We start from the raw sequence: 23,865 nt of genomic DNA, 5'->3' as shown, positions 1-23,865 counted from the left end.
TCCGTATTTTTTTGGTTTGCACACGAAAAATGCACTATAGTTTTAATTTGTACAAGGAGACGAGCTATGAATATGGAAGACAAGTAGTCTTTTTCTTTCCCTAATAGTGCCGCAAATAACTAGGGAAGATGGAATGACTAGTCATCTTTTGGTCTGAATCTTGGTATCAGTTTAGCATAGAGATTTGCAACATTAGCGAATTCTCAGAGTCTAGCATTCACATCTGATACAAGTGCACAAAATCTTGTTTCAGAGAACCCAGGATATTTCTTTTCAGCTAGTAACTTCCCTAGAAATAAACGCCTCTTTAAAGCAGTTGTAACTTAAAAGAAAGAGGTTGCACGCCTGTGTGCGTCTGTGTGAGCAGATGTGGGTGCGAGCATGTGTGGATGATGGTGAGTGCATGTGTATGAATGACTGTGAGTGCATGTGTATGGGATGATTTACCTCCATCTTGAGGAAGTCCCAATTATGTAGACCCAACTAAGCGCTCATCAGAAGCTAGATATTACAGTTATTTTCCTTTTAATTGATGAATTTGGTCTTCAGTTGCTTCCTCATAGCGGAGTCACCTCCATTTATTTACATCACTAAGAAAGTGATGCTTTAACAAAGAATTAATTTTATGAGTAGCCTTAATCTTGGTCAAGAAAATGAAAATAAATGATCAAAGAGGAAATGGGATTTGACATTATGAATGAGAAGGTTTCCTCTTAATTTGTATTGTAAAGCATTACTTCTAAGTTTGCGCTCTGCTGTGTAAGATTAATGTACTGTAGTAGACTTAACTCTTCTATCAGAATTCAAGCTAAAATGAGCTTAAGTAACTGTCTACCATGTTTGGCTTTGCAATTTTTGTTAGGTTTAGCCCGTGGTATGGCCTTGCAGGCTAGTACTAGTTAGTTCTTCCTTGGATTATACCTCTTGTGTAATAGTAAAGTGATCAAATTACTACATTGAGTGATAAAAGACCCCTTGGAATTGGGAAGAAATGGCTCCATATTTTGCCAAATCAAAAATGTTTGAGTCAATGTGAGGCATTTTTATAATGTGTAAATCACTATATTCAGGTTGTTCACGTTTATCATATATATCAACCTCTAATCCTATGGTAGATTGAAAAAGTCTAAGATCTAAGAAAATACAAGAATCCCCTCTTGAAGTGCAGTTCAGTTCACAAGAGTCACGAGGATAGATTCCTTCTCCAAAAGCACTAGCGTCTTTGTACATAAAGTCTTGAAAGTTAGGAACATCTGGTACAATTAAATCATCTATAAAACGCCTAATTTGGCTAAGCTTATGTAAAATGATAGGGCAGGTCTTAATAGAAATAAGACGTTGCATAAACTCAAATTCATAAGTGAAAAGATAAAAGTTTGCTAAAAAGACGGCACAATTAGTGCCCATGGGGATTCCTATAATTTGTTGAAACCAAGAATCACCTATTGTGATGTAAAGATTATCTAAAAGAAAATCTATCAAATGTAGGATCGATAGGCAAAAGAGAGAATACAAGGTACAAAGAGTCGATGAGTCTTAGCCGTCACGTCAACTAGAGTATTAGAAAAGAAAGAGTACAAAGTACTTGTACCTAGATCCTAGGACCAAGTGTCCTAGGTGTCACATAGGTCTAAGTGTCCTAAGTGGCCTAAAAGGCACTAAAACTATAAGTGCCTATATCTATGTCTACAAGGCACATACCATGGCCTATAGGGGATCACTAGAACCACTAGAAGATGGCCTACAAACACCCCTCCATGGGATGGGCTGAAGTATTCTGGAAACGTCTCAAAATACCTGGTATTTTCTAATCATGGTAGCACATGTTCATCCAAAAGGATATAGCCACCTATGAATGTACAATGGATGTCAGATCATGTAACAAAGGGAACCAAGTGTAAAGCCTGTCGGAAGACTTCGAACTTGGGACGAGGAAGTGCCTTTGTAAACATATCTGCTATGTTGTCCTTTGTGGGAACGTCTCAAAATACCTGGTATTTTCTAATCATGGTAGCACATGTTCATCCAAAAGGATATAGCCACCTATGAATGTACAATGGATGTCAGATCATGTAACAAAGGGAACCAAGTGTAAAGCCTGTCGGAAGACTTCGAACTTGGGACGAGGAAGTGCCTTTGTAAACATATCTGCTATGTTGTCCTTTGTGGGAAGATAGGACAACTCTATGTCTCCTGCTGACAACCGCTCCGGAACATAATGATAGTGAACTTCAATATGCTTGGTACGCGCATGAAACATTGGGTTACGCGCAATGGCCAAAGCACTCTGGCTATCAATGTAGACAATAGTGGAGGATGTCTGGCGAATACCAAGATCTGTAAGTAACTGTCGAAGCCAAACACTCTGTTGTAGCAGTGAAAGCTGCCATGTACTCAGCCTCATAGCTAGATGTGGCAACTAAATTGACTGCAAAAGTGCATCTGTCCCAAAGTATAGACCTCAAGATGTAGGCTTTCACTGTAGGAAGATAGGATAACAGAAGCCCTCAAAAGGGCCAAATTTTAAGAATGTCTGCAAATGATTTCACGCGTGCCAAATGCTGTACCAAATCTCGGAGCAAGTACAATGCAGGTACAACGTATGGCGCATGTATTGAAGTGATGTACGGAACAATATTGAATCCAATGTACGGCTGTACGGATGCATGATGTATGGCTGTACGGAAAACACAGTACGGGATATGCACACTGACTGTACGGAGTGCAGGTACGAAGAGCAATACGGAGCTCTATACAGAGACGTATGTAGTGCAGTACGGAAACATGTACGGAGACTGTTGTACGGATGTACGGCAATGCAGATACCAATCTGTATGGCTGTACGGTGGCGCAAGTACGGAGCGGTATGGTGGCTCAGATACGGGAGTTGTACGACTGTAAGTACGGTGCGTCTATCAGTTGTACGGATGAAGAAGCAGAGAAGCTGAAAGGAGCTGATGCGAGTTTGGGGGCAGGATACGAATCTAAACTTGCTCTGATACCACTATAGGATCGATAGGCAAAAGAGAGAATACAAGGTACAAAGAGTCGATGAGTCTTAGCCGTCATGTCAACTAGAGTATTAGAAAAGAAAGAGTACAAAGTACTTGTACCTAGACCCTAGGACTAAGTGTCCTAGGTGTCACATAGGACTAAGTGTCCTAAGTGGGCTAAAAGGCACTAAAACTATAAGTGCCTATATCTATGCCTACAAGGCACATACCATGGCCTTTAGGGCATCAGTAGAACCACCAGAAGATGGCCTACATCCAAGAGCAAACATAAGTTAGAAATGTATTTTTTCCTCTTTGTAGAAATGATACATAAGTGTAAAGGGCCATTTAGCTTTTTATGTTTTAAAAGAGAGAGAGAGAGAGAGATTCCAGTTTTTTGGAAGATTTTGTTTCTTGACTTGCTTGTTTATTTTTGCTTAGTCACTTGCTTCCTTTCTTCTTTATTTCTTGTTTTCTTTCTCTTTTGTTTATTTGACGTATTTTAGTAAGCACTGGGTTCGCCCAAGAGACTCCGAGGGTCTTTAGAAACCCAATATAGCTGCTTATGCTTGGGCACTGATGACGATATAAGTGTTGTTTTGTTTGCTAAGTATGTCTTTCTTTTGTTTTTCATAAAAGTTTTTGTTTACCTCTTTTTTCTTCTCTTTCATTTTTTCTTTTATTTTCTATGTAGATTTTTTATCTTTAGAACAATAAAAAATATAAATTTGTATGATTGGACTTATTCTAGTCTTACAAAGGTATATTATAACATGATTGCCCCATGAGTTGACCAGTCTAGGGTTTAGGGTGAGCCTTATCAAGGGCTTGCGTGCATATCAACATCTTTGGTCACCTCCTGCTGATAGTGCCATAGAGGAGGACAATACTAGCCATGGTAGTTTGCTGCGTCCAAAAGTGTAATCCCCGTACTCCTTGACTCGATACAGATATGTGATGACTTGAAATGCCGCATCTAGCTGTAATGGGAATGACCCAAACTCAGTCATAACGATCTGGTGAGGAACGGATGGCTTACCACGAATCATCCGCGGTAGCATGAGAACTTGTAGTCGCTCCACACGAGCCCTCTCTATCTCCGACAAATTTGGTCCCCAACAAGGGCTGCCATACATCCCCGCTGAGCGGACCAAGGAGTTAAAAAGCAACCCCTTGGTCCGTGGATCCTGAAAGTGTGAGCGGAAGCACTGCCTCTCTAGTCTGGCCAATGAAGCGTATCCCCTGCCCAGGCAGGCTTGCAACGTGGGTCTCATAGTGAAGATGGGTCTGAAGAAGACAACCCCAAGATACGTGTTTCATGAACCCATCAAACGTGAACTGCTCTTGGTGTATGATGCCTCGAGATGTATTGAAGGTCATAACCTTGGTTTTACCAAGGTTGACCTTCAAATCATGAGACTCACAAAAAAGCTGTTGTGCGTCAAGGTGTCTCTAGAGCCCCACTGCTGAGTTGCTAGCAAGAGAGCATCCATCCCTTCCCCATGTTTGCATCACTGTCTCGAACTCGTCAATGTAGAGACCAAATAGGATAGGTGATAAAGAACACCCTTGTTTGACACCAATAGTGCTCATGATCTTATTTGTCCACCCAGACCGTGTCCGGACTCTGTCCGAGACTCTCGTAAAGTGCCATGAAAGCCCAAATGATCTCTTGGTCATAACCCAAACAATGTAAGTGTCAGAGGAGGCGGGTTCTCAGAACTGTATCAAATGTTTTGCGGAAATCTGCAAAGCAACAGTAAATCCTCTGCTTCCGTGCCCTCGTCTCCTCGATGATACATCTGAGCGTGAGAATGTGATCCATGGTTCCATGATCACGTTAGAATCCAACCTGTCCTGCTGCTCTAAGTGCTAGACACTCTGTAAATCGATTGACTTCAGAATCAAGCACTGATGCTTAAATCTTGGACATGACATGTTCAATCATAATGGTCATGTAATTCTTCGGGCTCATGGGATCCCCTGCCTTGTGGATGGGTGAAATAGTGTTAATGGTTTAGGTGCATGGAAACCTCAAAGAAATAGCTTCATTAAAGAGCTTTGCTAAGATCGGGGCTAGGAGGTTAATCCCATATGCAATGAACTCAGTGCATAGGCCGTCATGATCCTTTGCTCAGCCATTATGAAGTTTCATTACGGCATCCTTCACTCCTCCCCCTGGTGAAGAGTGTGTAGGATGTGGGACGTGGCATATGTGAGAGGTCAGGAACTGGCTAATAGGGATATCATATAGCGTGCGTGCATTGTTATACCAGACCTGAGTGTCAGTGAGTGGTGAGGGGGACCGTCCCTCTAGAAATCTCCGCCTAAACAAAATGTTCAGTGCTTTCTCCTTGTTCTGGCGAACGAAATCTAGTTTCTTTCTACGTACCAGTCGACGATACTCACGTAGCATCTCTGGTTTGTTTGGAAGATTGTTTTTGGTTTCATCGTACCAACTATTACAAGGTACATTCCCAGGTGGTGGTGGGCGGGTGGAGCGAGGAAAGCGTGAACGACAGCCTCGTGTAGTGAGCGGGTGATCAGGGGAGCACGGTCCTCTAATTGGGGTATGAAGTCAATATAAGTGAGAAGTGTGTACAGACTACTTAAGTAAATATGTGAGAGATCGTGGTTGAAGCGTATGTCATGATAGGTGGAGTAAGGAATCTGCAGGGTGGAAGGTGCTGTGCGACGGGGAGTGGAAATACTAAAGAACAGGTAGGAATGATCAGCCTCTAGAGGAAGAGGTGCTACAGTAAAATCAGTGATGCGAGATGTGAAAGTAGGGGATCCCATGATGTAATCAACAACGCTAGAGCCCTTCCCATGTGGAAATCATGTGAGACCGCGTGAGGCGTCCATCTATCAAGACATTATAAATAATGAGATCATGCATTCTACCTAGATCCAATAGGGCCTGTCCATAAGATGTGACCGGGCCTCGCTTGTCAGCCGACACCCGTAGCATACATGCTCCCTCAAGGTCAATGTTTGGTAGTAGAATGGAATCATCCCTAAAGTTGAGGAGTGGTACTTGATGGGCACTTGTCCTCGCGTTGAAGTCCCCAACTAGGAGGACTTCTCCGCGGCTCGAGAAGTCAACAATGGACTGATAAAGAGTTGCAAATGGAGATGTCTCAGCCTTATCTCAAATATCTCTAGCAAAGTGGGAGGTCTTGGGAGGGAAGTAGCATACTGCAACAAATAGATCTTTGTTGTCCATGTGTCGGATCCGGATCCAAAGAAACCTGGAATGTGCATCTCTCTGCTCTACTGAAATGGTCCCTAAAAGGGTGGATCTGTAAAGAATTGCTACTCCTCCTAACCCTCATACTCCCCCTGTTTCCCTCGTCTCATCTTTGTACGCAGACTGCCATGTGCACCCGCTGACTATTGGTAGCGGACGCTCTGGACTCTGATGTGTCTCTGTGCAACAGATTATGTCACGACCTGTATAGGATTCCGAGAAGTTCTCTGGTTTTGACCATAAGGTACCATTACAGTTTCAAATGGTCCAAGACAGGGTCTCGAAGATCTGAGTCTCATAGATCCTGCCTCCCTATGTGGGAGGGGGGGGGATGCCCGACGGGGGTCTATAAGAAGTCGTCCATCTCGCACCACGGCCCAGTTCCCATCCTTGCGAGCCTGATCTCGTTGCTGCAACATGGAGTGCCTCTCCTCAACTTGTAGGGGGGTAAGGTTCTCATCGATGGAGATGGTTGGCTGATCTCGTAGGATTGACCTGATGCTCGACAGGGGCCTGTAAGAAGTCGTCCATCTCACACCACCGTCCAGTTTCCATCCTTGCGGGCCTGATCCCGTTGTTGCAACATGGAGTGCCTCTCCTCAACTTGTAGGGGGGTAAGGTTCTCATCCATGGAGATGGTTGGCTGATCTCGTAGGATTGACCTGCGCCGTAAAGACGAAAGTCCGGCCTAAGCGTCATGGAACGGTATGATCATGGGTTGCTCGGTTTGGAGTCTCTCCCCACCCGCCACATCCTCTTGATCCTGTGCCGAGCTACACCTCGAGTAGTGGCCATGAAAGCCGTCGCATCTATCATCGGTGTAGCCTTAATGCGCGGGATCCCGCGGACTCTGCTGTTGAGAGCCTTACTAGATCTCTACTGCTGTGCCATGAGGGTAGCCGAAATGGTTTCCTTTGCAGGTTCCCGTTTGGCCACATCGACCCATCTGGAAGTCTCCTCAATTATAGATTGCATGCTCGCAATCTGTGCCTCAACAACTGGAGTGCTCCCTGGGATTGTGCGTATGGTTGTGACCTTTTGGAGCTGCGAGATATCCTGTCCGAGTCCTTGAATGACATCATCTTGCTCTCGAATGGCATGAGCCTGGTCCTATATGACACGGTCTTGCTCCTGGGTGAAGTAGACCTGCTCTTGTGCGAAGCGTGTTAGCTCCACCTCGCGCACATGGATATTGTGTGCCTCCATGAGCAAGGTCTTCCAAGCCTCTGGTGTGTCAGCTTGTCGGTGTCCTAGCTGAAACTGGAAGGGTTATGGCACAAAAGTATGTGGATGAGCCTGAATAGTGGGTGGTGATTGTGGGTAAGATATGGACACGACAGTGGCATGGATGTGGCATTTCCAACTGGGTGTGGGAGCATAGGTTGACTGAGAGGGAGAGGGGAGAGAGGTTGAGGCGTAATGCGGAGCAATGTATGACAACTCCCAAGTAGGTGTCATAGGCGCTAAGAGAGTTGTACCCATAGTTAGGTCCGTATGCGTACGTACATGTTTCTGTACTCCGTCCATACGGTATTCCATACGGCCTTTCGTACGAGGTTTTTTTTAATAAATAAATAAATTACTCTCGTTGGTGGGTTTTGGGGCTTGTTTTTTTTTTTTGGGAGGGGGGGATCGATTTTGTGCCTGGCCAAAACCTTGGAAAACACATTTTTTAGCACTATTTTAATCTGTTCGCTGATAATTTGTACTCCGTACAGTGTTGGCCAACTTTGTCTGTGGTTGGCCTCAAGGATGGTATCAAGGAGGAGGAGGAGGAGGATGGCACTAATGCAGATGATGAGAATGAGGATAAGAAAGAGAATGAGGATGAGGATGCAGCTTGAGGCTTGAGCCTCATCGGTTGTGAATTGTGATGCATTTCAATTTTCTGCTTTATTTCCAAGCCGTGGCAGCCTTTTCTTATATGATGTTTTGCTTTTGATGTTTTGGTGTAGTACCTACTTCCAAGTTTCTATTACCTACTACCTTGATCATGATGTTTGGTGTAGTATTGATCTATCATTGACACTATGTATCAGAATCCAGATTCCAGATGACTCTGGTCTCTGGAGGCTGGACTCTTTCAACTTTCATGAATCATGATTCATGACTTTAATATGAATACAAGTTTGAAGTTTCAAGTTTCAAGTTTCAAGTTGAAAGTTTTGTAGCTCTATGTCAATGTAATGTGCACAATGTATATTTTTCTAAATGTTTTTGGGTAAAATTAGGGTCACGTATGTTTCAGCCCTAGGGGCTGAACATACTCCAATCATACTTCCATACTTGTATGACGTATGCATATGGTAACGGATGGAAAAAACTATGGCTGTAACGGGAGAGGGAGGGAGGGATGAAATTTGTGGCAACCCCCCTATCCCAGGGGAGAAGGAAGAGGTTGATGTCATGGGTATGTCGCTGGCATGAGACGTGCTCGTGGTACTGTATCAAAGGCTTTGCGGAAATCCACAAAGCAGCAACATACACTCTGTCTCTGTGCCCTGTCCTCCTCTATGACACTCGTGAGGGTAAGTATGTGGTCCATGGTCCCATGATCATGCCAGAAACCTACCTGTCCCTCTGCTCTGAGTCCCTACATCTCTTCATAGCGGTTGACTCCATGTCATGTGCTGAGGCATATATGCTGTAGTTACTTGTACTCGTGGGATCCCCTGCCTTATGAATAGGTGTGATAGTGCTGAGGGTCCATGTGCGTGGGAAACTTAGTTAAACTGCTTCATTAAATAGCTTTGCTAGGATAGGGGCTAGGATATCAATCCCGTATGCAACAAACTCGGCGCATAAACCCTCGTGATCTTTCGCTCAGCCATTGTGAAGCTTGATGACCGCGTCTTTGACACCCCCCTTAGTGAATAGAGTGCAAGAGGTCGGTCGTGGTGTGTGTGAGAGATCATGAGTGAGCTGGTTGGGGATGTCATATAGTGTGCGGGCGTAGTTGTTGCAAACTTGAGTATCTGTGAGTCACTAGTGACGGGGACTGCCGTTCAAGAAACCGTTGCCAAAAGTCTTTGGAGTTATTACTGAACATGATGTTCAGTAATTCGTCCTCGTTTTGACAACGTTTCGTTTCTTCTGACGAACTAGATGGTGATACTCGCGTAACGTGTTAGGTTCGCTCGGTAGGCCATGTTTGGATTCGAATCGGAGTTGTCAACGAAGAGCCTTACAGTGGTCATTGTACAGCTATTGCATGGCACGAACCCTAGAGGTGGTGGACAATTGGAGCGTGTGGTGTACGAGAAGTCATGAAGGGCAGCCTTGTGCAGTGATCGGCTAATCAGAGCGGCGCAGTCCTCTAGAAGAGGTATGTGGTCAATGTATGTGAGTAGAGTGTAGAGTCCTGCAAGATATCTTGGTGAGAGGTTGTGATTGAAGTGTATATCGTGATAGGTAGTCTAAGTGGGTCGTGTGGCAAGGCGAGGAGTGGTGATACTAAAGAAAAGATATGCATGATCAGCCCCAGGTGGAGGTGGTGAAATAGAGAAGTCCATGATGTGATGTGAATGCAGGCGATCTCAAGATGTGATAGGTAGTCTAAGTGGGTCGTGTGGCAAGGCGAGGAGTGGTGATACTAAAGAAAAGATATGCATGATCAGCCCCAGGTGGAGGTGGTGAAATAGAAAAGTCCATGATGCGATGTGAATGCAGGTGATCTCAAGATGGAATCAACCACACTAGACCCTCCTTCATGTTGAAAGTAGGTGAATCCACTGGAGGAGGGCCATTGCTAAAGACCATTATAGAGAATGAGATCATGTGCCATACCTAGATCAAGGAGTGCATGTCCATAGGAGGTAATAGGGGCGCGTCTATTAGCGGACACTCCTGATATGCCAGCGTCAGCGAGATCTATGTCAGGAGAGTCCTGCAGAATATCTTGGTGAGAGGTTGTGATGGAAGTGTATGTCGTGATAGGTAGTGGAAGTGGGTGGTGTTGCAAGGCGAGGAGTGGTTACTAAAGAAAAGATATGCATGATCAGCCCCAGGTGGAGGTGGTGAAACAGAGAAGTCCGTGATGTGATGTGAATGCAGGCGATCTCAAGATGTAATCAACCACAATAGACCCTCCTCCATGTTGAAAGCAGGTGAATCCATTGGAGGAGGGCCATCGCTCAAGACCATTATAGAGAATGAGATCATGCGCTGTACCTAGATCAAGGAGTGCATGTCCATAGGAGGTAATAGGGGCCGTCTATCAGCGGACACTCGTGATATGCCAGCGTCAGCGAGATTTATGTTAGGAAGTAAAACTGTCTCCTCTCGAAAATCTAGCAGTGGCACCTGATGTGCCCCGTCCTCGTGTTGAAGTCCCCAACTAGAAGAACATCTCTGCAGCTCGGAAAATCCATGATATCTTGGTGGAGAGGTGTGTATGGTGATGTCTCAGCCTCCTCCCGTACTGCCCTGGCGAAGTGTGATGTCTTTGGTGGGAAATAACAGATCGCTATGAAGAGATTTCAACTAGTCGTGTGTCATAATCGGATCCAAATGAACCTAGAGTGTGTGTCCCTCCTCTCAACTGAGATCGCAGCGAGATTTATGTTAGGAAGTAAAACTGTGTCCTCTCGAAAATTTAGCAGTGGCACCTGATGTGCCCCCGTCCTCGTGTTGAAGTCCCCAACTAGGAGAACATCTCCGCAGCTCGGAAAATCCATGATATCTTGGTGGAGAGGTGTGTATGGTGATGTCTCAGCCTCCTCCCGTACTGCCCTGGCGAAGTGTGATGTCTTTGGTGGGAAATAACAGATCGCTATGAAGAGATTTCGACTAGTCGTGTGTCATAATCGGATCCAAATGAACCTAGAATATGGGTCCCTCCTCTCAACTGAGATCGCCCCAATGAGAGATGATCTATATAGGACTGCCACTCCTCTTGAACCACGTACTCCACCCGTCTCCCTCGTCTCCTCCCTGTAGGCTGACTCCCAAGTGTATCCACTGACCATCGGTAAGGGGCGCTTTGGACTGTGAGGTGTCTCTGTGTAGAAGACTATGTCTCGTCTTGTATAGGACTCTGCGAAATTCCCAGGCTCTGACCATAGGGTACCATTACGGTTCCAAATGGTGTCTCGGTATCCTGCATCTCATAGACCCTGCCCCCCTATGTGGGTGGACGATCATGTGATTGGCGGGTCCGGTGATGGATGTCTGTCCCAAACTACTGCCTACTTCCCCTCCTTGCGAGCTGCATCCCACAGCTGCAAGAGAGCACATCTCTCATCTATCTGTAAAGGAGTCAGGAGAGAGAGAGAGAGAGAGAGAGAGAGAGAGAGAGAGAGAGAGCTAGTAATTGGAAATGTTCGTGGTTGGGTTGGCTGCAGGTCTTGGTGAATACAATGATTGCTGCTGGTCAGGGCCATGAAGCCGCTCTTGGGGCAGCTCTACTAGGGGATTCTGCTTTGTTAGAGAAGGCTTTACAAGAGACAGGAATGTATGCTGAAGCTGCATTGCATGCGCAAGTATGTATGATTTTGTGTTCCTTTTTTCTGGGACTGTACATGCAAGTTTATTACTTGCTCGATTGTGTAGATTCATGTGCAACACCCGCAGAATTACCAAAATCAGGAGCTGGTATTCTTAATTAATGGTAATACTGACATTTCTATCTTGTGTCATGGTGTGCAATTTAGGCACATGGGAGACCAACATTGAAAAGCATTCTTCAAACGTGGAACCATGTTCTTCAAAAGGAGCTAGGATTTGTGTCAACCAAGAACTCCATCCCTGCACTAACTCAGATCGGGTCTCGGGCATCAGCTGAAGAAGCACTGGTCTTGCAAGACCTCACTCAAACGAATAGAAAACCTCTGATTGAGATATTACCTCCTGGGAATGTGATCTCCAACCTTGGGCAGAATCTTGGGAATGTTGCAATGGGAATATCTGGTAAGACTACGGGAATGAAGCAAAATCCTCCACAACCTGGGAAACCGCTGCTACTTGAAGGGCCACCTGCCAAACCATTGCAGCTTGAAGGACCACAATCGCTCAGTTCAGCTGGTGAAGCTTCACTTACAGCATCTTCCATTGGCTTACCTGCATCACAAACTTCCGTGTCACCTGTTGGTATTTCCCCTGATCCTTTACTGAGTACTCTTTCTCAGCCAATGCCTGCCATGAATATGCAACAGCTTCCTAGCATGATGGCTACAGTGTCTCCGGTTGGTGTGATGAGTACATCACAAACTTCAGTGTCACCTGTGGGTATTTCCCCTGATCCTTTACTGAGTACTCTTTCTCAGCCAATGCCTGCCATCAACATGCAACAGCTTCCTAGTATGATGGCTACAGTCTCTCTTCCTTCTTCAGGGGCTCCAGGTAGCATTCCTCAACTGTCTAACGTTGACAACATTAACCCATCACTGACCAATGAAAGCAAAGCCTCTGATGTAGTTGGTTCTCAAGAAAATGGGACACCCTCGTTGGCTCCCTTGGTTGATTTTTTCTCCTGAAGTAATCATTATTTGTCCTAATATCCCACTTTGGGATGGGGTTTTCACACCTTGTACACTATTTTCCATGGTAATATACATGCTGTAGTTGTGCTATTGTCAATTCTACCACAACAGTCTTACCAAAGCAATATTTTGTGTAACCAAATTATTCAGCTGTTGTTTGGAGGTTGCAGAATGCTGATATTTTTGGATCACAATACAAATCGTGAATCTGGGTTCGGTGGCTGAATGATGCTTGTGGATATTTAATACAGAAGACAATAGTATGATACAAACTCAAAATGAAGAGTTAAGATTGAATGTCACAATGTATCCAGTAATCTTCAGAAATGATATTGCAACTTCCCAAAGGCAAAAGAAAATTCATAATGCTAGAAAAAGGGTGTTGTTAGCTTGATAAGAGGCTGGCTTGACATATGGAAGGAGGTTAATTTTCCCACCAAATGTCTCCTAAAAGCTCTAGTCAAAGCCTTAGATGAAACGTGTTCCCTTCCCTATAGGATCCGTAAACACTTTAAACAGTGAGTTCCTTAATGCTAGGCGAATTTTGACAATGCCCATGCTTGGAATGGTCTTAAGTTGTATGATGATGGAGTTAGGTGGTTGTCATACTAATAAAAAGCGGATATTAAAAAAGTATACGATGTAAATGCAAGAGAACATAACAAGAGAGGGTGATCAAAACATGAGTACTTGAGCATGAAACAAAGTGTAGAGCCTAAGCTCTTTATCTCCTCATGCATGTTTAAGATTATGCTTAGGATAATGAGCCAAGGCGCACATACAACCTTAAATACAATCCTAATCGAGAAGTGATGATGAGGTGTATCCATATCCAAACTACCACTCTCCAGTAGTATGTTCTCATTACCTCTAGTACATCACATTGGATGAATGTATTGATTTGAAGCACTAGACACACAGACATAATAACCATATTTAAACTTGCTTCACTTTGTTTTTGTTGTACATCTTCGACTTGGTCCTCCTCAACAACACACCCATTCTAGTGGCAGAATAGTAATTCTTGACCTAATGGCCTTCTTATCCTTGTGTCTTGCCTAGAAGTTATAGGCTAATGTACATCTTGCCAATCACCCAATTAATTGAGATTAGCTCTAATTACTTTTACCTAACCAAGGCTAGGTCTAATTACTTTTACCTAACCAAGGTTAGTTAGACTAATTACTTTTACCTAACCAAGGCTAGGTCAATCCACATGGCATAAGAACAAGAATCTTTGTGATAAATCTTGCCGTGGTGGCACTGAACATGTGCACTCATTACATAGCACTTTGCAAATTCTTTTGATGATGAAGTAGCTTGGGTGGCTTTGACACGCATCTCTTGTCTTGCTTATGCATGAGGATTCGAATACATGGCCTTCTAGGATTGCAAATCCAAGTGGAATTTTCAATTCTCATGTTGCCAACCCATTTACATGCATAGTCAGCATGCAATTTGCAAAGCTACTATTTCTTCATATCTCACTATGTATAAACATTGCAAACATCACGTTGAGATCTTTCTAAACTTCACGTTAATATCATCAAATCTTTATTAATGGCTACTTCATGTGTCTTAATTACATTAGGCATTGCATCACTCTATCAACCCCATGGCCAGTGCTACTTCTTCATGAACCTTAATGCCTAGGCTATATAGATGGCCTCAAATATCACCACCTTTTGGAGAGTCGACAACCTTAAAAGCTCATATCTGAAGCCTCCATAGGGTCATCAATCCTCAAATGGGCCAATTAAGCCACATTTTTTGTGTTTAATAGCATTTGCAAATAGTACATATGTGCCCATGCACGTGCGTTCGTGTGCACGTGTGCGCGAAAACAATTAAGCCAAGAGCAATGGGTAGTAGAAATTGGACGGAGATCGCATCCACCTCAAAGGAGGCTTTGGTGGTTGATGTTTTAGGAGTTGGCAGGTTTTGGTCTTTGGTTGTTTGTGCAGATCCATTGTGAGGTGTACGTTAGCTCACCACAACCTGCTGCAACCATGCAGGTTGAGGCTTAATTTGGCAATACATATGCTCATGTACATATCGATCAAATGCTTTACGTATTAAGTTCAATGCCACTGTAACATAAATTAATGGAGGCTGGTTTGGGATTACATGATTAGTCAAAAGCAACATGATGTCTGTTTGCAACAACATAATCAGCATTCTCTGGCTGGCTGTTGTGAAGGTTACTTTGCGGGTTTTCATATATTCAATGTCGGCATTTCTTCCTTTTCAGGGGCTTCTTTGTTCATACATCATGATTTGCAGCCACAGATGGCCAATAATGATCCACATGGTTGCTACCTCATTGTTCAATGCATGATAAATCGGGACGTTTAGGAATTTTCCTCGATTTATGCCTCCATACTTTTGTGTGGCCTGAAATGTGGCATCATTTGGGTAACTATCCCTTGAAGGGATTTTAATAATTCCCTTGCCACAGAGGATAGTATGCTCATCAATCTCATATGCTGCAAAGAGAATGGGATGCTTGGACTAGTATGATTGACACTTTGCATGCTTGTGACTTATGGCAACATCTTATGCCTACTAATACTGGATACACCTTCCATCATAATGCATTTACTTAGTATTGGGATCGATTACATCGATGGTACATGATTCATGCAGATCAATTTGATGATTTTACTTGTGAGATGGCCTTTGATTATTCTGTGTTTATTGGATCACTTTTTGAGATCTAACTTTCCATTTTGGCCTCCCAGTGCATCGAATAGACTTGGATTGCATGCCTCAATAGATGCAGATTGGGCATGGAATTGTTTCACTTGGGGCATGCAAAATTTCATATGAGAATATGGCAAATGCTACTTGGGTGACTTACGCAAATGCAAAGAGCCAAATTTAGCACTTTACTATTGTTATGCAGTAACGCCCAATGTCCCTCAACAAACAATTTGCTTATTAAGATGCCCTCCATTGCTTGGCCCAGAATAATCAATGGAAGTTAAGAAAATGGCAGTTATGCTGTCATCAGAAAGCCATGGAAGATATAAACTGCTCTTTCAAGTTTTTTTTCAATATCGTGCATACCTCTTGTCAGATGCATTCCTTGGATCGGGTGCTATACCCGAATGGTTCCTAGATGGAGAATAAGCAGCAACTTGATGATAAGGAGCCACAAAAGGCGATGCCAGTCACACATGAAACCATACTAGGCATGTGTGCAATTGGCATCACCTTTTGTGGCATGGCCTCTTGCTGCCTTCTAATCAAAGTAGTGCGCCATTTGGAATACCCCATTGGATGGCATTTCATTGTGCAACCACCGCACTGGTTGCAATAAATCCTAAAGGAGGGCACATAGTCCTATTTTGGAGCTCCTATTTTCGTCCTTGTGCAACTACCACACTGGTTGCAGTAAATAGTACTCTTTGTGCCTCTTTAGAAGCATTTTCACACCAAAGCGACAACAATAACAATAGTTATATGCAATGACTTCTTTCATTGCAGTTTAATTCTATTTTTCTAGATATTTCCATACAACCATTGTGCTGGTTCTTGGAGCTGTTTTAGTGCTGCTTGCAGTTAATCCCAAACCATGGAAAATGTATTTTCTTGTGCAATGGCCGCACTAGTTGCAGTAAATCCTAAACAAGGGAAAAAGTATGCTATTTGTGCTTCTTTAGAACCATTTATACTATCGAAGTAACAACAATAACAATAGATTTTGCAACAATTACAGTGACGACCACTTTGTTGTAGTAAACCATAAATCAATTTGTCCTTCTTTAGAACTCTCACTACTAGAGTAACACTAACAACATGTTTTGCAATGATAGTATTATATCTGAAGCAAAAGATTTTGTGACAACAACAATTTTTGACGTTACATCCAGAGCAAAAGAGATTACATCCAAAGAGGATAATAACCAAGTGAGAAAAAAGATTACATCCAAAGAGATTATATTCAAAGCAAAGAGGTTACACCAATGAGATTATATTTGGAGCAAAGAGGTTACATCCAATGAGATTACATCCAAAGAGGATAACAACTTAGTGAGCCTCATTGAGCATCTTTATTGAGGATTACAAAGGCCAATACTAGAGATTACATCCCAAGCAAAAGTTGACTAAAAGAAATTATAGATTACAACTCAATCAATGCTGAGAGCCTCATTGAGCATACTGAAAAAACTTGGAATCTTATTCATAAAGGCTAGGAAGCATAGAAGCCAGCAAGTATGGAGGCTAGCTTGTTGCATCTCATACAAGGGGGCCAATGGAGGCAAGCATATTTTCGATGGAGAGTTTGGAGACCATGCACAAGTGCATGCATGATCAAAAGAGGCCGACAATACAAGAGTACTCCGCATAAAAATACTTAGCCCTTCATCAACATCTAGAACACAACTAAGAAAGCTGTGTCCATCTTAGGCAAGTTAGCGATGTGGAGATTTGCGAGGAGTTGATGGAGAACCTGAAGATTGTGCACAAGTACAAGCATGTCAATTCCTTTCGAAGTGCAATACAATTGCCTTGTAGGAGAAAGTAGACAATAATGGGGTGACATTGTAAGGCATGGCGATGATGAATAGGTGAAAAGAGATGAGGGTGCTGGATAAATAGGAGAACAGATGAACACGGTTGCTGATAAAAGCAAAGTAGGGAAGTGCAGAGCTTGGAGCAAAGTAGCCAAATACTAATCAGATCGCACTCTATACTTATAATACTGGAATCAACACTCGATGGCACTCTACTTAGTCATCCAACGAGCATGTAAGAGGGGCCACCATGGTGAATGGCACGCATGCAAGCGGCCGTCCAAATTTAAAATGATTTAATCACATGCCACCGTAGTGGCTGGTGAATAATTACAAGCACGTCCAAATAATCATGAAAGAGTTGCCACTGCGGTGGTTGGTAATTAACTACAAGCTCATCCAAATAACCATGAAGGAGCACCTACCGCGGTGGCTGGTAATTATTGCAAGCCTATTTAGTTGAATTAACTGCACTCTACTCAAGGTGGTAATCACTCATGAGCATGCAAGCCCGATGATAACTGCAGTCTACTCGGGGTGGTAATTACTCATGAGCAAATTCTACTCGGGGCACTCTACTGAATCATCAAAATAATCACTCATAAACAAATTCTATTCGGGCACTCTATTGAATCATCAAAATAATCACTCATGAATAGATTCTACTCGGGGCAGTCTACGGAATCATCAAAATAATCACTCATGAACATGCAAGCCCGGAGGTGATGGGCCACCACTGCGGTGATTGGCATGGATGCAAGCAGCCACTGCAGTGATGCCATTTAATCACATGCCACCATAGTGGCTGGTAGTTAAACTGTAAGCACATCCATATAATCATGAAAGAGCTACGATGCGGTGGTTGGTAACTAACTGCAAGCCCATCCAAATAATCATGAAGGAGATGCCACCATAGTGGCTAGTAATTAACTGCAAGCCCATCCAGAGTAATCAACTGCATTGTACTCAAGGTGGTAATCACTCATGTGCATGCAACCCTAGTGACAGGTAATTAAATGCACTCTACTCAAAGTGGTAATCACTCATGAACATGCAAGCCCAATGATGACTAGCACTCTACTTGGAGTGGTAATCAAAACCTGAGGCGCATTGAAGTAATCAAAATTTGAGCCTCAATTAGGCCTAAGTTAATCAAAATTCGAGACTTCAATTTATCAAAATTTGAGGCGCCTTGAATTGATCACATATGCAGGGCATCAATTAGGCCTCACTTGAGTTAACCACCATGGTGGCCTCAATCTACTTAAGCCTCCACTTTACTGTTTCGTCTCTATGTGTCTCGACTGTTTCCTTTTGACCCTTCTCCCTTGCACTCTTTTTGTAAACTTAATCCTCCACTATTCTATTTCCTTCATTGTTTCATCTTCTACTCCTCTCGATTGTTCCTCACAACCTTTCTCCCTTGCACTCTTCCTACAACTTCTATCCCCTCTCACAATGGATTCCTCTAGAGACATCAAGCTCGAAAATGTATCTGCACAGTTTGAGAGCTCCTCACATAACATTTCCTCCCCCTCTACATAGGTCGAGATCTCCTCACACAACCTTTCCTCCCCCTCTGCAGCACAGTGTGAGAGCTCCTCACACAATCTTTCCTTCCCTGTTATTGAAATTGTGACATACGAGAGCACCTCACATGCTTTTGGAGAGCCCTATTTGGATTCTCTCACCAACTTCACCAAGCTGATAGATGCAATGAATGTGAAGGAGGGATACATAGTCTATCGAATTAAGAAGATCAACATCAATGAAAGCATCATTGAAAAGGCACTAGAAATTTTTGGAGGCAATTTGCAAGCACAATTCTAAGAGAAGTTGTAGAAGAGATATGATATTACAAATTTATATCCCAACACTTAGATTAGTGCGAATGGTGGAGTCAAGGTATTAAGCTTGCCAACAAATTTGCACCTTTTTTGCCCCTCCACCTAGATCAAGTCGTATCTCTTGATCCAGGATGAATTTGAGGGCACTCCAAAAAGAAAAATCGCTCGATTTTTCATGCTCTATGCACTCGTCATAGCATGCACACATTTTGGCACAATTATCACTCAATTTTGAGCCTAATCGACAAATCCACTTCCTTCATGCACATTAGCCTCTACATCGACGCATCTAACCCAGCACATAAAAAGAACCAAAGAAAAAGAAATTATTTGCCGTTCTTTTCTTCGATCGATGGTTGATCTAGATCTAGATTAGAGTAGACTAGATTGCCATAGTGGAGACGATTTGAATTTCTCCAAGCTACCAATCTAAGCCATGCCCAAAATTCTTGACTAGTTTCTACTCGAAGTCAGTCCCTACGCTCACATGCGGTTTCACACTCATTACATTTTCTCCCTACCATCTTTGAATCAGTGTGCTGTCTTCAGTGGTATTGGCACATTGTATCAGTGTGGGCAGATTGCAGACTATTGCACATTTTACTTCACATTGCCACCATTGTAAAGCCTTTAATCAGGCTATTTTCTGGCATTTGTGCACATCATTTTGAGCGCTTCATCAAGAAGCTAAAACAAGACTTATCTGCAAAGTTCGACATGAAAGATCTTGGACTTATGCACTATTGTCTTGGTATTGAGTTCTGGAGAGATTCAAATAGCACCGTTATGAGTCAGCTCAAATATGTTGATAGTCTTCTGAAGACATTTCATATGGCAGATTGCAAGATTGCAGGCACTCCCATGGAACAGAGTTTGAAACTTACTAAAGATTCAAAAAAGGCTACAGTCAATGACAGGTACTATAGGCAGCTCATCGGATCTCTTATATATATCTGACTATCACATGGCTAGATATTTGTTATGCAGTAAGCTCACTTGCACAGTTTATGGCAAATCCAAAACAGTCTTATTGGAATGTAGCAAAAAGAGTCTTGAGATACATAAGAGGTACAAGACAGTTTTGGATAAAATATAGAGGAAGTCATCCAAGGTTGCATGGATAATGTAACAGTGACTATGTCGGAGATCATGAGACTAGGAGATCCACACAGATATATGCATTTTTCCTTGGTCAAGGTGCTATATCATGGTTCTCAAACAAACAACCAACTGTTTCTTTGTCTTCAACTAAAGCAGAATATAGGGCACTCACTACAGGTGCATGTGAGGCTATATGGCTCAAAAGACTTTTGTCAGGAACAGATTACTTTGACGAATCAAAGCCAACAACAATATATTGTGATAATCAATCGGCTCAAGCGTTGGCCAAGAATCCAGTATATCACTCTAGGACAAAGCACATTGATGTCAAAGAGCACTTCATCAGAACAAATGTCTTAATATGAGAGTTATAATATCCTTAATATGTCCTAATATGGGAGTTATGGAATTTTTACTTACTTGTTTTTCTCCCTTATTTTCTCACAAGGATTGAATAGGTATATGGAGACAAAGTTGGTTTTAATACTTTTAAAAAAAGGAAGGGAACAAGAATACTAAAAATTACCATATAAAAAGAGAAGGGGTTCTTATAGTCCTCTAACTCCTATAAATTAGAGCTCTTATAAGGTACCCTTGGATCGTTTGTGATAAATGGTGAGAAGGTAATTGCCATTGCATTGTAATATGGCAACCACTTATAGTTGACACATAAGAGGGTGGTACTATGCTTTCCTTGCTCTCTCGCATCAATAACATGCATTAAACGAGAGGAATGTTGTAAGAATTTAGATTAAAAACATGAAATTTTGAATGGACCAGTAATTGAAAATATTACATTATAATATTTAATATATCTTTAACCTATTAACCACAGACACCCAAAAAAAAAAAGAGGACACGATCCTGCCACGTGTCACAAACAAGGAGCTCTTGGATGGAGGCTTGGAGGGGGGAGGAGGTGGAAAGACAAGAGGCAGGCTTTGGGGAGGAGGAGGTGGAGAGACAAGAGGCAACTTTGGGGGCAAGGAGAAGATAGAAGGTCAATGGAATGGAGGAGATGGAAGGTCACCTTCGAGAGGAAGGAGGAGATGGAAGATCTCATAGGAGGAGATGGAAGGTTACCTTCGGGAGGAAGGAGGAGATGGAAGGTTAATGGAATGAAAGGAGGAGATGGAAGGTCTCAGAGCCATGGGTTAAGACTTAGCCAAAATTTCAAAATCCAATCCAAGTATGCAAGGTGAATTGATTAGCAATTTAAGAATTAAAAATCCACCTTCAGATGGGGAGTGGTTGAGGATGTGGTCATGCACCTTTACCCACGCAAAGCACGGGTTCAGTACTCGTAATTATTATAACCACACATAGTGTGGACAGGGAGGTGGCACGCTTCCTTCCCTAAAGAGTTATAATCCGAGGGAACAGTCCTTGGGTGCCGAGATAACATTGAGAATATTAGCGCCATGGATAAGTCTCACGAATGGATAAGAAATTGGCATATTACCTGAATGTCAATAGTCGTAATCGTAGTCCAACGGTGAGAGACAATATTCGGGACCCTAAGAGGATCTACTTGTGTCCTTGAGTAGGATGATTCCAACATTCTCAGATCGTTCAATAGACTCCGGACATCACAAAAAGACAACTGTCATTAGAGGAAGTTGGAAGTAGAGCACGTAACATTGTCACTGTCCACTTAGCCAGTGTTATGTGCCTCTCTAACCTCGGGAAAATGGGAGTTTGATCACTATAGTAAGTCAAGCTTTTACACTTGTGAGAGTAGAGCATAAGGTAATCACGAGGTTCTCCAAACCTTCACATGCCAATAAGCCCAAACTTGCAAATCAATCTTCAAATCGAATAGGTTTGAAATGTTTATATAGTCTTTTTATTGCAAAAAGCACCTATATGGTTTTAGTGCTTTAGTCAAAAGCTTAGCTTTTATATCAAACGAAATCAAGTTCATAAGATGAAACCAGATCAAGGGCTTAGATTCATGACACGTGGCTCAAGGGGGTCTGAGAAAACCCAAACATCTCCCTTGGTTGCTTGTCGTAAAAAGAAAACTTTAGAAATTGATTGTCAATCAAGAGAGGAATCGCATGCCATCTTAAATATTATATTTCTATGTTGTTAAGTATTGTTTTAAACTTCATTACTTGGGAACGTTTCTTTAATATATGAAATTTGGTGAAAAAACATGGTGGATTCCCAACCGTTAGATCTCCTTCCATTCTCCTCCTCCACCCATGGGCGTTCTAGTCTCCTCCTCCACCCATGGGCGTTCTAGAGGCTCTTTATTCTCTCAACCTTGCTTCCTTCCCTCCCTTTGAGGCCCTTTGACCTCCCAAGGAACGCTTCATCATCATCGACGATGCTGTGGAGGATAAAAGCAAGCTTTTAGAGAGAGAAAGAGATTTATGCTTTAATTTTAGAAAAAGAAGAGTGTGCTTTTATATATGCAAAGAAACCCTAAAAAAGCATTTCTGTGCACGCAGCCATATAAAACCGGGAAAAGAATAGCTTGTGGGAGTACGTACAGAAATTCAAATCTTCTCGAGATTCCATTGCTCAGCAAACATGGCGATAATTCGAGCGGCATTCTATTTGCTAACGCTTACAATTCTCTTCTACAACTCCTTATCCTCGGTGCATTTTTGCCTCAATCTTTCGTCCTGCATACCTTGCCAGCCCATGATGACATAGCTAGCTTGTAACAACAGGCAGCCGATTTTAGATCTCTCAGCCGTAGCTCTTAAATTGTTGCTAGACAATCTAAGGTTGATTCCTTTCCATGGGACTACGACATGTTGGAAGATGAAGGCACTATCCTTCCCTGGGAGCTTGATGTATCGTTAACTGATGTCAACGCCCCTGTGCTTCATGGCTCCATCTCTCACATGCTTGGGTACGAGTATTTGGCTCCTTGGCCTATCAATGAATCTTTCACGTGGCCCCGTCGAGGCATCATCCATGGTGGCAATAGCCGATTGATGGTCTCAGCTACAACCAGCTTGTCTCTCGAAAAGGCTCGAGCAAATGAGGTAGATTTAAAGATTGTCGCAGTCCATTACCTTCTTGATACTGGTTCTTCTTATACATATCTATCCGAAGAAGCTGTTAAGAGCTTATCCAAGAAAACGTTTTACTACGACAGTTACGATACCTTGCCGGTGCATATACACAGTGTCCCATTTGAAGTTCATGTCTCGCCGTCAAGAAGTCACTTTAAGGAGGTTTCTTTGTTAGGATCTGACTTCATGAAGGAAATCCATGGAGAACTTCATGCGTTTTATGGGGGGAAAAGGTCCTTTACAGTTGTTAAGGGCTCCCCTCTATCTCTTTTGCCCGGGTAGGACTAGCGTCGGATGGTTTTATCATTTGGTAAAATCTGAGTTTTGATTGCCAGCTAAAAGCCTTTTTGGGGCCAACAATTACCAATGTCACTATTTCACACCATATTTGATCACAAAAGGTATAAAGATCTTAGTTTTCTTTGTGTCTTTTCTGTGCATGCGCATGTGGAGGCAATTGGCCTGCAACCTCTATTGATTAACCGAGTTGCTGCTTTAACCATATTGAACAAACTTTACAATGTTTGTATTTTGCTTCCTATTGGATTATGACAATGGCTATGAAGTTTCTCACATTTTCCGGTGTGTAATTTCACAGTCGCTTTGATACACTTTTTGACCATCTGTGTTTGCACGCCTTCTA

At 42.8% G+C, this 23,865-nt stretch overlaps 1 protein-coding gene across 1 annotated transcript in view; it reads left to right on the top strand.

Annotated features, from left to right (window-relative positions):
* LOC147892033 (Transducin/WD40 repeat-like superfamily protein) overlaps positions 1-12,812 on the top strand; it is a 128,934-nt gene extending 116,122 nt beyond the window's left edge. The window contains exons 21-22 of the mRNA XM_087387872.1: positions 11,586-11,723; positions 11,895-12,812. Coding sequence (XP_087243998.1) covers positions 11,586-11,723; positions 11,895-12,716 — 960 coding nt within the window. The 3' untranslated portion in view covers positions 12,717-12,812. The remainder of the gene's footprint in view (positions 1-11,585; positions 11,724-11,894) is intronic.
* Positions 12,813-23,865: the final 11,053 nt, after the last annotated feature.

Source organism: Dipteris shenzhenensis, chromosome 17 (genome assembly GCF_047967505.1).
Source record: "Dipteris shenzhenensis isolate YYH24624 ecotype China chromosome 17, Dip_SZ_1.0, whole genome shotgun sequence".
NCBI lineage: Eukaryota > Viridiplantae > Streptophyta > Polypodiopsida > Gleicheniales > Dipteridaceae > Dipteris > Dipteris shenzhenensis.
Note: the sequence above shows the minus strand (reverse complement) of the source record. Positions and strands in the feature narration are given on the sequence as shown.